Genomic DNA, 17,900 nt, shown 5'->3' with positions numbered 1-17,900 from the left:
TAGCACCAGCAAGTGCCACATCAGATATTAGGACAACAGGATCATCCTGCAAAGGAATTTCTAGCCTTTGATGTGTGTTTCAAAGAAAGGCTAAACACTCAAGGAGAGGTTCCACCTCAGTCCAGATCCACATTTCTAGCCCTCCTTTCCACCAGAAGCAGGTGCAAATGGGCTGAGGTCTGAGGTACCAATAGTCTACAGATAAAGACTGCTCAGCTGGAATGAAGTAGCAAATCTTAGCTTTTCAAGGTCCACTGCATAATTAATGTCCTGTTAGATCTTACCAGACACCTACCTAAAATGAAGTACCCATCTAAGAAGATTTTCTAACCATTTACCTTCATTCTTCACTTTCACAGCTCTTTATTTCATAGTTTGGTGACCCGTTGGGGGATTGAGCTTGTTCTGTAACAGCCCACTGAATGGGGAATTGTGAAGGAATTATGGCCTGTAGCCACCTATTACATAAGATGTCAAATTTCAAAAGCCAGACTTACCCTCAGTGTAATTCCATCAGCTTCAGTGGTTTGCACTAGGACTCTGGGGTTTTGAACCTTATGGTAGAAGTAATTTCCAGTTTCTGGCAAACAGTAAATTGTGTGAAATGTGTATTAAGATATTTAATAGATGCTTTGATTTTGACCAAAAGGTAGGATTTCCAAAGTGAAGTGGTTAAGCAGTTAATGCCAATGGAGGAGAGGGGTATTGAGAGAGGCGCGGGTATTGTACATAGTTACTGGAAACTTAGCATTGCAAAGCTGCTATTTCTCATCCAGATCACATATTTCATAAGCATCAGGTTTTGTATGCAAGTGCTTTCACTCATCGTAAATGGTTCCGGCCAGTTAAGCCCTAGCGCCCGTCTGGAAGAGCAGCATCGCTCACCCCTTGGCCCATGCCCGCGACTGAGGATGCAACGGAGCTTCCCGGGAGCAGAGGGTGGATCCCAAGGCACCAGAGCACACACCAGGGCTGGAAGGCTCACAGAAGGGAGAGCCTGTACCTTCAGAAGGTGCCTAGTTCCACAGGGCAGCACGGCACGGCACGGCAGTGCATGACAGCGCAGCACGCCTCGGGAGCAGCCCGCCGGAGGAAGCTGGGGGAGCGTGTCCCGGTGCAGGGTCCCGGTCCCGGCGCCTCATCCCCGCCTAGCCGTGAGCTCCCGGCCGTCCCCGACAGCTGTACGGAGCTCCTGCCGGCAGCCCGGGTCACGTGTGCGGGCCGTAATCCCGGAGAGGGGGTGTCGTTACCGGGGGAAGGGGGCGGCGGGAGGAGGGGCTGCCGCCGATGAAGGCTGAAGCCGGGTGTGCGGCCGGCTGCGGGCGCCGGAGCCGCGGGCACCTCTGCGGCCATGGCCTGGCCCTGCATCAGCCGCGTGTGCTGCCTGGCCCGCTTCTGGAGCCAGCTGGACAAGTCCGACCTCTCCGTGCCACTCACCATCCACAACTACTCGGACATCGAAGAGCAGGAGGACGGGGCACCCCAGCGCGCCGGGCCCCCACCGCGGAGCAGCGTCCGCCCGCCGGCCCCCCGTCCGCGGGACCCCGCCGCCGGGAAGCCGAGCGGCCGCAGGAAGAGCCGGGCGGTCGCTGCTGGGGAGCCCTTCGCGGCGGAGACCCAATACCGCCGGGACTTCAGAGCGTGGCCCCTCCCGAGGAAGGACGCCTTCCCCTGGGTCAGCGCCAGCAGCGGCGGTGGCGGCGGCGTGAGGGACGGGGCCGCCCCCCAGCCCGCCCCGGGCCGCTCCGCCTGCGCCCTGCCCGGCGGCGGCGGGAGGCCGGTGGCGGACGGCTACAGCGGCCCCGAGCAGCTCCGCCCGCGCTCGCAGGCGGACGGCGGCCACACAACCTCCTACAGGTATGCGGGCCCGGGAAGAACTACCCGCCCCGAGCCCCGGGGAGGGCTCCTGCCGCGTCCGGGGGATGCTCCTCCGCAGCGCGGGGCGGGGATGCCGGCGAGTACCGCGGCGCGGGGGGAGCGGTAACTAAGGGGAGGAGGACGAGGTGGGGGGAGGACGGGACTCAACCTGTCGCCAAAGCCGCGTTCGCGTTTGGAAGCGCGGTTCTTCAAAGCGGCGCTTTGCCCGCAGTGGGTTTCTGAGCCTGGACCGGCGAGGAGCGCTTGTGCGGCTTTGCAGCAGAGCCCGCCCCGGTGAGCCACCCTTGCCTTTCCCATCCCCTGCCGTGGTTAAGGAGGAGAGGAGGCAGCCAGCTGGGGGGGGGGGGGGCGGAGGGCGGGTTGCGGCGCTTCACTCACCCGCTGCCGGGAGACACGGGGCTTGTGACAGCTGGAGATGCCCAGGACCTCAACAGACACAGTTAGCTGCGCTCCTACAGCCCGTCAGTGCCATCATCTTTGTCCATTTAAGACTCCTGGAATGCCACACTCAACCTGAACCACACTGCTGCCTCAAAAATTAGTCAGATGCAAAGCCATAGGTAATCTACTTTCAGAAACATGACAGTATGGATAATAGGACAAATCGTCAAAACCCACCTTTCCCAAAGAGCTTTTAACAACAGTTCCGTGACTGTTATGTCACTGATGCCTTGCATACCCTGTCCTCAGTGTGACTGATTACAGACCCTTATTTTCTGGTGGAAGCCGTCAGGTGGGATGCACCTCAATTCAGCCTTTACACTCCTTGACACCAGCCATGAGAGCAGAGGGGATTTCAGCTTCTTCAGGGTTGCTGGTGAATGTTTTACCAGTTTCACGTTGCTATCACACACGCCCTCGTAATGACGTTTGGCTGGTTTTAATATACCTATGGGCTATATACATATACCACTGAGGTATATTAATAGAGCAATTATTTTTATTCCAATAGAACTTAGACACTTATTCTGTGCTATGTACCTAGGAAACATCTCATGGTTCATTATATTATTTATCACAGCACTTTTAAAACTAACACACTGAGGGCCCTGGGACGGATTCAGTCCCGCAGAAAGCATGCTGCTCATCCCACTCTTCCCTACCCAGGCAGCTGCCCTGCCACTAGTGCAGTTAGCACACAGGGTAAGGGAAAGAGCAGTGTTTGAATTTATGCACCATTGTATCCTTTGTCACATACAGAATAAACCAGGTTGGAAAACACCTTCGAGATCATCAAGTCCAACCTCTCACCCAACACCATCTAATCAACTAAACCATGGCACCAAGTGCCTCATCCAGTCTCTTCTTGAACACTTCCACAGACCATGACTCCACCACCTCCCTGGGCAGCCCATTCCAAGGGCCAATCACTCTTTCTGTGAAGAATTTCTTCCTAACATCCAGCCTAAACCTCCCCTGGCTCATCTTGAGGCTGTGTCCTCTTGTTCTGTCACAGGGTGCCTGGGAGAAGAGACTGACCCCCACCTGGCTACAAACTCCCTTCAGGTAGTTGTAGAGAGCAATGAGGTCTCCCCTGAGCCTCTTCTCCAGGCTAAACAACCCCAGCTCCCTCAGTTGCTCCTCACAGGGCTTGTGCTCCAGGCCCCTCACCAGCTTTGTTGCCCTTCTCTGGACACATTCGAGCAACTCAACATCTTTCCTAAACTGAGGGGCCCCAAACTGGGCACAGTGCGCAAGGTGTCACCTAACCAGTGCTGAGTGCAGGGGCAGAATGACTTCCCTGCTCCTGCTGGCCACACTATTTCTGATACTGGCCAGGATGCCATTTGCCTTCTTGGCCACCTGGGCACACTGCTGGTTCATGTTCAGCCTACTGTAAACCAATACTCCCAGGTCCCTCTCCGCCTCACATCTCACAGGACAATCACAGAGTGAAAGAAAATGCACTTTACAATTTCCAATCAGCACAAGAAATACTTCAGCAAAGAAACTTACCTTGACCAAGACTAACAAGGTTCAACTTCAGAACCACATCTCTCTCCAGGCTCTTGTTGATGCTTCCTCTGCCTCTTCAGCCTGACCCCAGAGGAAGGGCTCATTAATCTGCTCTAGAGCTTCAGCTTCCTTATAGTTGCTCCAATGCTCAGCCAAGAGTCATTCCTCACCTTTCTTGCCTTTGACTTGTCTCTTGATACACAGGGCTCTCAACTACTGCCATGGAAGAGCACGTAGTTGGCAGCTCATGGGACAAAGCACTGGCAGTGGTGAGATACCAGCTTGCAATTTTAGAAAATGCAAGACTTTGAGGTAGTCAGGAAAGCCCTTGCTGTCAGGAGGAGGACAGAGGCACAAGCAGGTTACACTGTTTGAAGGCCACACAGTACAACCAACACAGACTGTGCAAGTCAAACCACCTTTCTCTTATTCCACCAGTTTCCACAGATTCCTTGAGTTAATCACACAGTACCACACTGCATATTTGAGAAGTCCCTGTACCAATGAATGCACCCTAAAAAAGTCACAGGAGTCACAACAAGCAGCAGGAGGAAAGTCCACAATAGCTTCAGTCATGCCAAAGCCCCAGGAGTGCTCCACTGGTCTGGGGAAGGAAGTCACAACCCACAGGACACCCACCCTTTGCAAGCTGAGCACTGACAAGCAGAGGGAGTGAGGGGAAGGGTCTGTTATTGGGATAGCTGGAGGGTGCTGGGCTCAGAGGAGGAGGTCAGGTGTGAACTACATAATGCTTTCAGGAGGTTCAGAAAAGGGAGAGGATATCCTGACACAGAAATGCAGGCAGTGACTACTGCAGATAGGTTAGAGAGGAGAAAAGCTCTGAAAGGTAAGTATTTTTGGTTAGACCCTCTCATTTTCTTTGAAGGGAGAACCTTGGGGAGGGAAACTCCCCCGTTTCTGCTTTTGCAGGAGTATCAGCCCTTCCCTATGGCTCAGTCCTGTGAGCTGGCTGAGTGGTCCTGAGGAGCAGGTTCAACGTGTGGGGAGCAACATCTGTTTTCAGAAGAAATGGGTCATTCTTTCCTTTGAGGGAAGAGGCTGTCCAGAGAGGTTTTGGAGTCTCCTTCTCTGAAAGGATTCAAAGCCCACCTCAGTGTGATCTTGGACAATCTGCTCTAGGTGACCCTGCTTTAGCAAGGGGCATCAGACTAAGTGATCTCCAGAGGTCCCTTCCAACCCCTACCATTCTGTGATTCTGTGAGTTCTGTGTGCTACAGGTGCTTCAGTAGGTTCTGCACCCTACCAGGTCAGATATGCACCAGGCTCCTGCTGGTAGGATCAGCTCCTGCAGTGTGGATGCTGCCAGCCAGCAGCCTCCAGCTGCATGTTGTGACTTTGTCAGGTCTCAGCAGCTGGCTGGGCTTACTTAATGTGGAAGTGGAAAGATCTGAATGGAGGGTAAGACTGGTTTGAACAGAGCAGTTCAGAAAAAGGTGGCATTGATACATGGTCTGCTCCAAGCTTATAGTGGCATGAGTGGTTTCTTGCTTAATTTTGTGAGGCAGTGGGAGTGCTCCAGGTTTTGTGGTTGGTTTGGTTTTGACTCAGAGATTTTGCCTGCATGGTTCTACAACAGCCTATTGAATGTTTGATTCCGTGGATCACCCAGGTGTAGCAGTGAGTCCACTGTAATGCTCAGCACCATTTGATCTGCTTTTGTGCATCAATGCAAGGCTCCCACGAGGTTTCATTCTGCAAGTTCCTGCTGCATCTTTCCCTCTGCACTCTAAGCACAGAGGAAAACTCAGCTGCATACAAAAGTGACTCTATGTGGTGCAGCCAGGCAGCCTGACCTGGCATTTACCCAAACAAATAAACTCACCTCCAGCATCACTCACCAAGACAAAAAGATCAGTCCTATTCCTGGTGACTTCAGGGGGAGTCCTTGTTGGAGGAGCTATTGTACCTATGAGGAAGCAACAATATTGTTCATTTTGAAAGAATAACTCTGTATAAGAGGTGGAAGGACAGCTCAGCTTGCTGCCCTCTAAACTATTACCCCACGTCCCCAACTCCTTGCTACAGTCCCTGGATTTCAGATGGAGTTCTGCAGAGTCTGAATGAAGTCAACCAAAGCTGGGCTACATGAGGAGAGCTCAGGCACACAGACCAAGGCAGATCAATACAAGCTGCACTTGAAAGGCTAAAATGGGATGTGCTCCAACTGTGGGAAGATCCCAGGGACTGCTGCAGAGGGTTGCAGTAGATTACACCTTACTGGTGCTGGAGGAGGTGGAAGGCAGCACTGAGCAGCTCCCTCTGCACCTTCCCAAAGGTTTGTCCTTTGGGGTCCTGGAATTGGTTTCTCCCTCTTGGCAGTAAGTTGTGAGTACTTCTGGCCCTGCACACAATTAATTGCAGTGCTAGGCCTTGATTGCATTTAGCAGACACTTTTGGAATAGATAAGTGCTTTACTTAGCTCCCTTCCACAGCGGCTGAGAGAAGCTGATGCTGTCAGCAGGTATCTCCAATTGGCTCTGTTCTCTGGATGTCATCTTCTTTCCTTGTTAGAAGGCATCCAGGGATGAAGGTACAACCTCTCTGCCGGGGCTGGTATTGCTGGGCAGAGAACCCTGTTCAAGGCTCAGTTGCACTTTAAAGTCACCTCAGACATCAGTTTCCACTTCAGTAACCTGCCAACTTCTGGAAAACATTTCAAATGTGTAAGTGAAAATATTGCTGTGAGTGATTGTTTTGCCTCTTCCCTCACCCGTCACCTTTGCATGTATTAGCACTCAGGGAAGCGGGAGGTTGACAACAAATTTCTGCACACAAGCATAATGCCAGCTCTGAGCAGAGCCTAATCCCTGTTCTATAGGTGTTTTGAATAGGTGTGAGAGTTGAGAGCCCTCAGCTTGCTTGCAGGTGGGAGGCACAGCAGTAAAGCAGACCAGCCTGCAAACCTTGAGATCAGCATGGTTTCCTGCTCACCCAGAGCAAGACATTTTGATCTGATGGAAAGAGAATGTGTAAAGAGCTGGGGTCATTAAAGGGAAAGAGCCTGATGTGCCATTGCTAGTGGTTTTGGGAATAGCAGGATGGAAGATCCCTCAGCAAACTGAACACCCAACTTCTTGTGTGAGTACCCAGCATGTGCCTTTTCTTGAACTGTGACCGTGAAGCAAACATCCTCCCCGCAGTGGGGAGATACCACAGAGTGAAGGGGAATGGCACTTCTCCCCATAACTGGATTCAGTCACAGAGCATGTTACTATTCACCCACTGGAGAGAACATTCCTGAGAATACCTGTCCTCTTCTTCAGCAGCGTGTGGGATCATGGCTCACACCTGAGCTGGCAAGGGTACTAGTACTATGGATGAGGAGCTCCAGCCTTGATCCAGCAAGATATTTAAGCACATGCTTATCCTTAATAATGGGAGTAAAGCTTTTATAATCAAGGCTTGCAGTTATCTTTACATTCCTAAATATCTTGCTGCTTGGGGAAATTAATACTGAAGCCCCTGATTTTTACGCTATATAAGAAGTAAGCTTGTGTGGTGCAGGCGTTGGGGTGGATCCAGAGAGACTCACTGTGTGCTGCTGAGCCAGGCTGAGAGGAGGGAGGGCTTGAAGGGGCACACAGCCGTGGGAGGAGAGAGCGAGGGTGGCTGGAAATAGTGGCTCAAGAGAGGATGTGTGCTGTGCAAAGTATGCTGCAGAACTCAAATTAGGAAGATTCAAAGCTGTTGCATAAAGGTAGGAGGAATTTCCTCCACTTCAAGCACACTCAGCTGCAGCAACAGCTCACTGTTTGGAAGAAACAGAAGGACCAATCCTGAATCCATCATTCCTCAGCCATGATCTGAAGTCTGCAAAGCCACAGGGTGAATCATAATCAAGGCACTCCCTGTAGCTGGTTCCTGGTCTAGGCTGCTCAACAGCCCTCATACAGGTGGTTCTGCTCACCTGGGAATATGGCACACAACCACCAGCTCACAGAAACAGTTCTCTCCAAAGCTGGGCCTCAGAGTAACCCCGTGGTAATTAATAGTCCAAAGCTTTTGGTTCACACATACAGACAAGCTATACTCCCACTTGCCCTGCTTCCCATCACCACTGGGGGGTTAAACTGTCCCAGCAGGCCACTAACCTCCTGCCTGCTCTCCACACTGCAACAAACCAAACCTTCACCTCCAGACACATTCTGACAAAAAAAAAGACATTACTTCCTCCAGTCTCTGCTAATTAATTATGATAAAGAATAAACAAACAATCAACAAAGCACTTGTGTGATCAAGCAGTTTCACAGGGTAACAGGGCAACCACTCATAAAAAGCTGCTGCTTATTCCTTGCTGGAGTGACTTGGAGCTAAATAAACAGCCCTTCCCTTTTGATACCTTCTGTTTTAAAGCCTATGTACAACTCAGGAGGCCTTTTTCTTTCAACAGCCCCAGAACTTTAGTACTTATTAAGTACCACTGGGCGATTGCTATTTGTGCAGATCAAAAATCTCACCTCTAGGTTGTAACAATGGAGAACAAAACAGAGCCTGCAGAGAGCCTGGACATTGGGTTATAGTCCTGGAGGCTATTTCCCCTCCACTGCAGGTCCTCGAAGTCCCAAAATAACCTGACAACTGCTGCTGTCTAGGGACGAGGGTAGGAGGAAGGGGGTACAGCAGGAAGGACAAAGATGACTGTCTCCAGCAAAAGCAGTCAGCATCTCTTATGCTCATCCCCAGCAGCAGCTGGATGTCACACCACACAAGGTCCCCCCATTCTCCATGCCATTTCTGTGATTCCTTCTCTCACCATGTTGTTCTCTTGCTACTTGTGTGATCTTGGACAAGACACCGCCTACAGTGACAGGGAAGGGAGAAAGAGGCAGTACACTGGCTGAGCTTCCTCAAGCGAAAGGAGCAAATGTTGCACCAGGGAAAACAAGGGGGAGGAAGACAGTCACTAAACCTTGACACCTGACATTTTAAACTAAATAACATTAAACCCAGGTAATTTCCTCTTCCACAGGTTTGAGTAGCTCATGCATTTTGACTCCACTCATGACTTAAAGACTGATTTCTAGTCAAGTCACCAAATTGGTATTTGGGGCTTGTAATCCTTCTGACTTGGCTGTACAGCTGGAATGTGTACATGAGTCCTGCAAGCTGAAAGGGAGAGTGAATTTAGTTACACTTTCTAGACCAGAGGTTATAATTTTCATTTCTTGTTTTGTTTCAAGTATTCCAGATCAGTTGTCTCTGTTTTGCCCATCCCTTCCCTGTGGCTCAGAGTCCTGGGTTTCCAGGGGAAATTCCCAGTTCCAAATAACTGCTGCTGTGAGTCTGAGCCATAACTGTATCTGCTCTCTCACTGCTGTTTCTGTGGGTGAAGGCAGAGCATTTGCTCACTGCATGTAGGTGCCTCAAAAATAGTTTTGGCTGTCCAGGCTGAAAGGAAAAGAGTTTGGCTTCTAGCCAAAATGAGGGACCTGTGATCCAAAAGGGCTATGTTTGGGGGCCTGCCAAATCAGCAAATGATCTACTTCAAAGCAGTGAGACAGAGCTGGCTGCAGAGTCAGGCAGCACAGTCATTCATTGAAAGCTGGGGACACACTCCATTGCAGCATAGTGCAGCAGGGAGAGCAGCCAGCATGAGAATGAATGCTTAGGAATCAATGGCACCAGCATCCTTGAGGCAACCAGCTTTATGTGGGGCAGCAGGTTCCAGTTCCTGGAAACTGCTGGGATGTAATTGATGGCTCTTACAAGAGCAGCTCTCTGTCCTCCCTCTGGCTGCACAGCAGAACAGAGCTCAGATTTTACTCTGCATTTACACACGCCTGGGATTCCCTGCTGAAAGGTCACCTTCTTGGGACATCACTGGGCCAAAATTACCTTTCTGCACAGGTGCTTCCTTATCCTGAGATGCTAAAATAGCAGGAACTGCACCACCAGCACTGGGAGAGCTGTACAGGCACTTACCTGCTGCCTGGAGAAGCTTGAACAGCAAGATGCAGAGAAGGCAGAAGGTGGCATCTCAGAACAGCAAGAGCAAGCCGATTATAGACAAGATTTGCAGTGCACATAGACAGCCCTGACAGGGGCCTGATTTTGCTTTCCAATGGTAGCAAGCTCTTCCATGGAGCAATTTCCGTTACTGAGTGGATTCAAGAGCTCACTCCACCTCCACTCAAGCTGGCAAACTGCTGTCAGCCCCAGTTGCAGGCTCCTGCCCATTTCCTTGTGCCTGTACTCATCCATCCTGGCAGGAGGCCAGCGCCAGCAGCTAACTCGGTCAAGAAACAGTTACTTAATGTTTTGGGATTAATTTTGTTAGCATGCTGGTTTCTCACTGGCTTAGATACAGGCCAGGGTTGTACCCTGCATCTACCAATAAAAGTGGCAGCATTTTAAGGCTGAGTCTATGTTTAGAAATCAAGCATAAAGTGGATATTTTGGTAATATACTAAAAGGATCAAGACCAAATCGCATGTTCTAAAAGAATATCCCACACTTAAACACTTTAAATAAGGTTTTTAAAAGAGGAGTTTGCAGCTACTATCAAAATAGCAAATGGCATGCTTGGGAAAAGTGAAAATCAGAAAGCCTGTGATCAAAGCTAACTTGGCACATTAAAATACAGCCTGTTTCCCTAGCCTGGGCATGACTCAGGACTCAGTCCTACTCCTTCGTCCTATGTATAAGCAGCTAGTAAAATGCAATTATTCTTTAAGTGTGCCAGGGTATAAACATAAAGTTGTCACATCTTGGTTAGTCACCTCTCCTTTTGCTACAGAAGCTGCCTGAACTGGTTGCCAGAGATACATACACAAACAGAGCAGAATTGTGTTTTCTCCTGAAAGCAAACAAGCCAGCTCAGCTGGCTGCTACTGCATCAGCCAGAAAGTTCTAATGGAGAGGGCATTAGTGAAGCCTGCTTGTGACAAGAGGTGCAGAGAAATAGAGGGTAGGCTGCAGAGGGAAGCTGGCAGCCAACCTAAGCCAGAACCTGCCATGCTGTTCTTCAGTGCTCTCAAAACATTTGCTCCCCCTTTCTCAGTGTGGTCTGTGCCCCCATTTCTCACATGTCACTGCTCCAAGAGTAAGTCAGCCAAGTGCTGCCTTCTCAGACATCATCATGTGAAGTCCAAGCACTTGCCCCTGTCTGAAGGAAAATCATGAGTAGAAGCATCTGCCAGCTGGGATGGTGCCTCCCTTCAGATGCATTTCAGATGGAGTTGCCACAGAGGCAGAGCACAGCACACATGGGCAAACATGCTTCCTGTGGACAGCACTAAAGCAAAGTAAGGGAGAATCAGCAGCCCCCCTCCACACATGTGAGAGCTAGGCACTTGCAGCCCCAGACCAAGGTGTTTTACAATGTAAGTGACCAAGTAGTTATCAAGACAACAGTCAGCCTGACTTTTTCTTCTTCAGGACAAAACCACCAAGCACCTCCAGGAGAGAGCACATTTTGCTAGGAATGAAAGAAGAGTGAAGTCAGGGCAGCCAGTTGTCCCAGTTCTGTTGCATCTTCTCACCCTGGACTTTCTGAGGGGGGTTCAGTCCTTTTATCCTCAGTATGCAATCTTACAAGCTAACTATAACCATCCCTGCCTTCTGACTTTGCAACTGCTCAGAGCAGAAGTAACCCCATGAGTATGTGGCGCTTTATGGGTTATTCTGTCTTCATATTCTTATTCCAGGCAAGAGTATCGCCCATGGACTGGAGCAAAACCATCAAAGCCTATAAAGACAAAGCAAGGCTTTATTATTCCAGAAGACCATTTTGTTCAAGAGACAAGCTACAAAGCAGATTTTAAGGTAATGGTTTTTTTTAAATCCCAAACTCAGTGTGAGTAAAGCCCAAAGTACTCTTCAGGAACTACTCATACTTGATCAGTGTGGTGCACATAGAATAAAGCTTCTTGACCAGTCTCACGACTGTCCTTTAGGTAATGTGGCCATCCCTTGAGAATGCCATACTGTAACTTACCATAATTCAACCTGAGACCAAAATTTTAAACTGCACCACAGCTGGGCAGTTCAAGATGTGTGATTCCCTCAGTGGATAAGGATACCTTATCTACAAGGTGTGTGTCAGTCCCTCTCTCTGCATAAGGTGCACCCAGCACCCTGGTCACACAGAGCAATCAGAGTGTGTAAGCATTAGGGCTGTAGCAGTAGATTCAGCCTCTAATGCTAAAGTCAATCACACACACACACACACACACACACACACATGTTTGCATGGGAACATTTGCAGATCCTGCTCCCTGAAGAGCAGCACCCACCCACACAGGACAAAACTAAGGGCAGAAGTTGCCCTGCTACCAGCAGCAAAGAGGACATAGCTGTGGTGAGCAGCTGAACCACACAGCTCTTGGGCCTCTGAGACTTCCTTGGGATTTTCTTGCAAGTTTCCACAGCTGTCTACAGCAGCATAAGATCCTTTTCTTGTTGGTGAAAGACATCTAAGTGTTAGTGAAAATCCCACAAAGAAACGTTCTCTCTGTACTCAGTATTTTCCCTGGTGGGGCCCCATGCGCTCCCTGTCCCCGTGACAAGGAAAGTGCACACGAGCAAGGCTCTGGTTTAGCTGCTTTTTGCATTAGACCACCAAAGAAACAGCACTTCACAACCACCTGCAAAAGCCATTTACAAGCTGCACCGAGTGACTCAGGAAGCAGAGACAAGTCTGCAGCTGAAGTCCCCAGATGCAGCACACTGTGCTGTTAGAGGCAATAGCAGCCACTCCAGGGCCACATGTAAAAAGTAAATCTTTGCCTTGGAGGAGACCAGGAAGAAGTGTTTAATCAGCAGCCAGCCAAGTGCCTCCTCTGCAGAGGATTGCTGGCACACTGCTGCAACAAGGCACACGGTGGTATATCCAGCTCTGCTGAAAGTGGGACAGTGACCTCAGGCAAAACAGAATTTGCAGACTTCACCAAAACTTCCTCCTTGCTCTGAACAGTCTGGGCTGCTTACTGAGGTGCAGCAGTGCAGACAGAAACTATTTAACTAACCCTTAAACCTTATATTTTGACCCTGGAGGGGCAAAAATACAGCCTCTTTCCTATTTGGCAGATAGAATGGAAAGGAGAGAGTCCTAGATGAGCCCCTCAGAGTCCCTATCCTATTTCTAGAGGAAGGGAAGGAGAAGACTGGAATCCTGAATACAAACACACAGCACCAAGGGCACCACACTGAGCCATGTAAGCAGTGATCCCATTTCCTTCGGGCTCAACCATGGCCTCTCTTACAGACAGATTGGGAAGGGTGTTGTCTGGAATTAAGATAGTGTTGAGGTACCACCTGGTCAAAGAGAAGTCAGACTCTCCCTGATTTACACTTGGCCATTTGGATTTTCTGTGATGCCTGAAGTCCACAGTTTTGCTAGAGACCTGAGAGTCAGGTTTACATTGTGTCCTGACAGCCTGTGTAGGACTCAGACTGCTTGTCTGAGCTGTACACAGGCTGTTTGTGACACTCCTCTTGTTCCTTAGCGTGTCAGATGCATCCCCAGAGGAATGGAAAAATCAGAATGATGCAACAACAACCAGATCAATAACTTTCCCTATCCTCTCTTTGCCTGTGGTCTTGCTCTTTAGCTGCTTGGATGGTGCCATCAGAATACTCAGCACCTAGCAAAGCTTTCCACCCTTTCACGTTTTATTGCCAGATTCACCCAGCATCCTGAGCTGGATGCACAACTAAGGCCAGTCCCATTTCAAATCCAAGCATTAGGAAAGATGTAAGCATGCAGAGGTCCTTCACACTTCAGTACAACCACAACAGCTATACATTGCATGACATTCTGATTCCATGAACATCAGAGAACACAACCTCTCTTATCTTTCCCTTTCCTCCAGGCCTGAGTTCACATCCATATCAAAATCCTTGCAGTTTCATAGCCTGTCATAGCCAGTAACCACTTTTTCTTCTCTGAGTACCCCAGGTCTGTGCCTCTGTTCACAGCACACATAGCTTATGGCCTCATAAAGCATTACAGTGGAAGATTTTGATGGAGCCTAGAGGACAGTTCAAAAAGTTAAGGACGAGACAGACACCACTGTAATTCCTCTCACTTAAATCCAGCAGCAGTCCAGCAGTGAATCTGTTGTGATGTTTGTAGAGTATGTGTCAGTGTGGTTTTGTGAAGAGAACAGTTCTCTGGCACCTGCCAAGGCCTGCCCAGACACAGTCACCCCCATGTTAGACCACACACCTCAAGGGCTGGCTTACAATCAGTGTTCCATCACACCTGCCCTCAGATCACCCTGTGTGCTGAAGCCAGACTCATCAACACCCAGCCAGGAGCTAAGGCCTATTGGGTAGTGGCCAGTTATGGGGAGAGCAAATAGGTGGTCACAACACTCCAGACCCCTCAGACTCTCCAGACAGTCACACTCTGTGTCACACTAATGTTTTTCTCCTCCCTCACCTCCCCAGATCCCAGAGGTGAAGACCAGGTTCTCCCCCAACCCTTCTGCTGTTTTCCAGGCACCATCAAGGATCCTCAACGTGTGAACGCGGACCCTCCTCACACCCAGGCAGCTTAAACACAGCGTTTCTGTTAGGATGTATCACTATGCAATTTTCAGGAGGAGTGTTAAGATCAAAGAACTGGTATTATCAAAAGCAGCTCCAGTGATTAATGGTATGCACGCACCCTTTCTGTTAACACAACAAACCGCCAAGCGCTTGGTTCAGAGCTGGCAAAACACGCTGCAAGGAGTGACCTAGTTTTTGACAGGAGCAGGTTCATTACTATGCCAGCTGGCGTCACATTAGGAGATTGACTTTGGGCAGTAAAGGCAGCATTGCAGGCAACAGCCCTGTGCTTAACTACACAGGGAAAACAATCACGAGTGGGATGGATAATTAAAACCAAAAAAGAGTTTTATTTAGCAGCACACTCTAAGTAGGCCAGTAACAGACAGGGAGTGTCCAGCTGACTTCTGAGCTTCTTGAGGGGGTTAGGAAATAGGACCTCAACTGGCGTCACCAGAAACCAGACCCGTCCAGGGGGCTGCTCTGAACTTCCAACAGAGGAACTCATCAGTGAATTCTAAAATAAATCTGGCACATGCAGTTTCTTGGGGCTGGAAAAATTGATATTTCCAAAACTGGTGGGCAGATGGAGGAGCAAGAGGGGACTGAACTTTGGGAGACAGCCCTGACAGCAGTGCAGCAGCCTGGTTCAGAGAGGATTGCATGGACACAGTCAGGCACCTACCAGGCTCCCGAGGATCTAAGACACTTATGTAATTTGTACAGCTGTTAGGGTGAGTGTAAATATTGTATATGGATTTTACCTAGAGCAATTTGTGATCCTTTAATGAAAAGGATATGCTTATACTTTTAATAAATGTTAACTCTTTGCATATGCAAGGTGGAAAAATATTGCCTTGAAATTCCTAAATTATTGCCTGTATCTTGATAATGCTAATGCTAAGACCAACCAGAAGTGAATGTTACTTAGAAACTCTTCTTAAAGAAAAATGTAATGTAGAATGTAAAACATCCTTCATTTTTAAGACAGGCCATTTTGTCATTGTTCTGGAGCTGATTTTTTTAGATTGGTGTGCATTTAACTCTTGCTGAGGTACATGTGTTTTAAGAAACCATTTTTTTATCCTTTGTTCATCATGGCTATAGTGGGTTTACAGTTTCTATCTCGACAACTTATGCAACATAATTAGCCTACTGCTTATTTCATGGGTTTACCAATTATTGGGGGGGGGGGGAGGAATTGAACTTTCATTTTATATGTTTGCAACACACAGATGTGTTGGCTAGAACAAAAGGAAACTATTCTGAGACTTAACAGTGATGGGATATTCATTCATCTGTAATGAAATAGACTTCAACGCAGGGGGAGTTTTTTTCTTAACCTTCCTGCTAGCTGAAGTTTATGGCAGATTTAATGAACTCTGGGGACTCTGCAAGGACATCTGCATTGCTGGTAATTCCTCATCAGAACAATTCTGTAACTGTGGGCATGTGGATTGTATTTGGAATACATGCAGATATCCTCTTCTCACTGCATCATGTGAGAATGCAATGGTGCCCCCTCTGTTGGCTCTGCTAGCAAGACCAAACACAGCTGTGAGAATAGGTAACACCTGCAGTAAGCTGTGCGTTGCTGGGACAAGGGATGGCACTCCCCCATTCATCCTTGGACCCAGAGGAACCTACAGTAATACCAGTGCTTGCCAAAATAATTTTTCAGGAGATTAATTTTTTTCAGGAGATTAATTTGAAACATTCAACCTGTACTAAAGGTTTTGCATGTTAGATGTTTCTAAGAATTCAACCTGCTTGTTTAAGCTCTTTATAATGTTTTTTAACAGTTTTGTTCAAACAATGTAAGTTCCTTTTGATCCTGGATTTTATTAACAGGAGAAAAAAAAAAAAGAGAGAGAGAGAGAAACAAAGGATAAATTGTCTATTCAGTTTCTGATCTTAATTTACTGTATTTCTTAAAAAGAAAACCCAAACCAAACCAAAACAACCCAGTTATAAACAAACTGGGAATATATTAAGCTTGTATTTTATCAAATGGAGTGGATTTAATTTAATAAATTAAAATGTATTTTGGCTATTGGTTCTCTCCCCTTTTTTGTGTATGTGTGTTTGGGTTTGTTTGTTTTGTTGTTGCAAGACATAAACCTTGGGTATTCAATCTTGCAAGACAATTTGTCACTGCATTTCTCTCTTGCAAGTCCCTGCATGTGCAGGACAGCAGGGCACACAGGACACCAAGCAAGGTGTCAGGGAGATGCCTGATTACATTCACAGCCAGCAGCAGTCAGTTCCCTACTCCTCAGGCTTATCTGCAGGCACAGACCCCCAGCAAGAATGGTTTCCAGGGCACATTTCAAGCTGTGGCCAGACTGCTGATTTGCAAGTACAACTGTTTTCCAAAGGAAAGCTGTTGCTCTGCAGAATTCATAATCACTTATGGGATTCTCCTCAGCCATTTTTTCAAAGGGAAAGAAACCTATTCAGCAAGCAGTCTGTCAATATGATGGGAAAAAGGGGGTGAATCAGTTATACCAATTTGCTACATACGCTATTAGAGAGACAGAGGCTTGATCTACTCTGCTGCAAGTGCCATGCTCTCAAGACCCTCTTTCAGCAGTGCCCACAGCGTGCCCAGTTAACAGAAAGGGACAAACGACTTGAGTTTCACCTCAGTTTCTCTCTGCCATCGCGCAGAGGTCATGGGAGAATGGTGCTAGCTTTGAATTTGAACAGAGACCATTGCTATGTAGTTGCTCCCAAGAACATTTTAGTGAGAAAAGGCGCTGAAGGTACAACCAGCTTCCCTAGATAATGCAATGCCAACTCTTCTAGCCATGCCTCAGAAGACTTCCAGGAGAAAGCTAAAGGTTCATGAGCTGTTGCCTGGCTCCAACTACAGGAAGGATGAATGACCTTTCCATGGAGGTGTTCAAGGCCAGGTTGGATGAAGCCTTGAGCAACCTGGAGCAACCTGGTCTGGTGGAAGATGTCCCTGCCCATGGCAGGGGTGGGGATGGAGCTACATGATCCTTAAGGTCCCTTCCAACCCAAACCATTCAAGAACCTATAAAAACTGAGCAGGTACTTACCACTGCAAGGGACAGCATGATGGAACTGGCTGCTGGTGTTTACATCATACCTGATTTTGCATGGAAAGGGCCTGCCTCAGGTCAGTGTGAATGGTACCACACCAAGTTCCTCTGAAGAGGGCAAATCCACACAGGTTTTGCAGGCTCCATGGAGCCACAAGGCCTGGCCTGCGTCCAACACTTCTCTCACAGCAGTATTTGTCTTCCCAGTTGCTCTGGGTTCACATCCAAGTCCATCAAGGCCTTCCAAGTGTGAATCACACTGCAAACAAAGGTTATTTGACACATAAAGAAAGGCTCTTTTAAAGGAAGGTTTTACAACTGAAGCATTATCATTACTACCTAGAGGGTGGCACTGAACGTGCTTGTTTCATTCCATCTTGCTGACACCTGGCCTGCTGGGATGCTAAGGGAGTTTTGTGCCAACTGCATCCACTCTGCTAGGGAGCTGTGAACACTAGCACTTCCACACTTTCAGATGAAGCT

At 48.4% G+C, this 17,900-nt stretch overlaps 1 protein-coding gene across 2 annotated transcripts; it reads left to right on the top strand.

Moving 5' to 3' along the window:
* Positions 1-1,267: 1,267 nt before the first annotated feature.
* Positions 1,268-16,394, top strand: MAP6D1 (MAP6 domain containing 1). Of its 2 annotated transcripts, none has more exons than XM_068145410.1 (3): positions 1,268-1,857; positions 11,502-11,619; positions 14,299-16,394. In XM_068145410.1, exons 1-3 carry the CDS (start codon positions 1,352-1,354, stop codon positions 14,323-14,325), a joined length of 651 nt encoding a protein of 216 aa, XP_068001511.1. In that variant the 5' UTR covers positions 1,268-1,351; the 3' UTR covers positions 14,326-16,394. The 2 variants fall into 2 exon arrangements, with proteins under 2 accessions (XP_068001511.1, XP_068001510.1); XM_068145409.1 differs by having other exon boundaries at positions 14,248-16,394.
* The last annotated feature ends 1,506 nt before the right edge of the window (positions 16,395-17,900 follow it).

The sequence above is a fragment of the Melanerpes formicivorus genome, unplaced genomic scaffold, assembly GCF_026170545.1.
Source record: "Melanerpes formicivorus ecotype bairdi unplaced genomic scaffold, bMelFor1.0.p_v2 SCAF_12, whole genome shotgun sequence".
In the NCBI taxonomy this organism is placed as follows: domain Eukaryota; kingdom Metazoa; phylum Chordata; class Aves; order Piciformes; family Picidae; genus Melanerpes; species Melanerpes formicivorus.
This window is presented reverse-complemented; position numbering and strand designations above follow the sequence as displayed.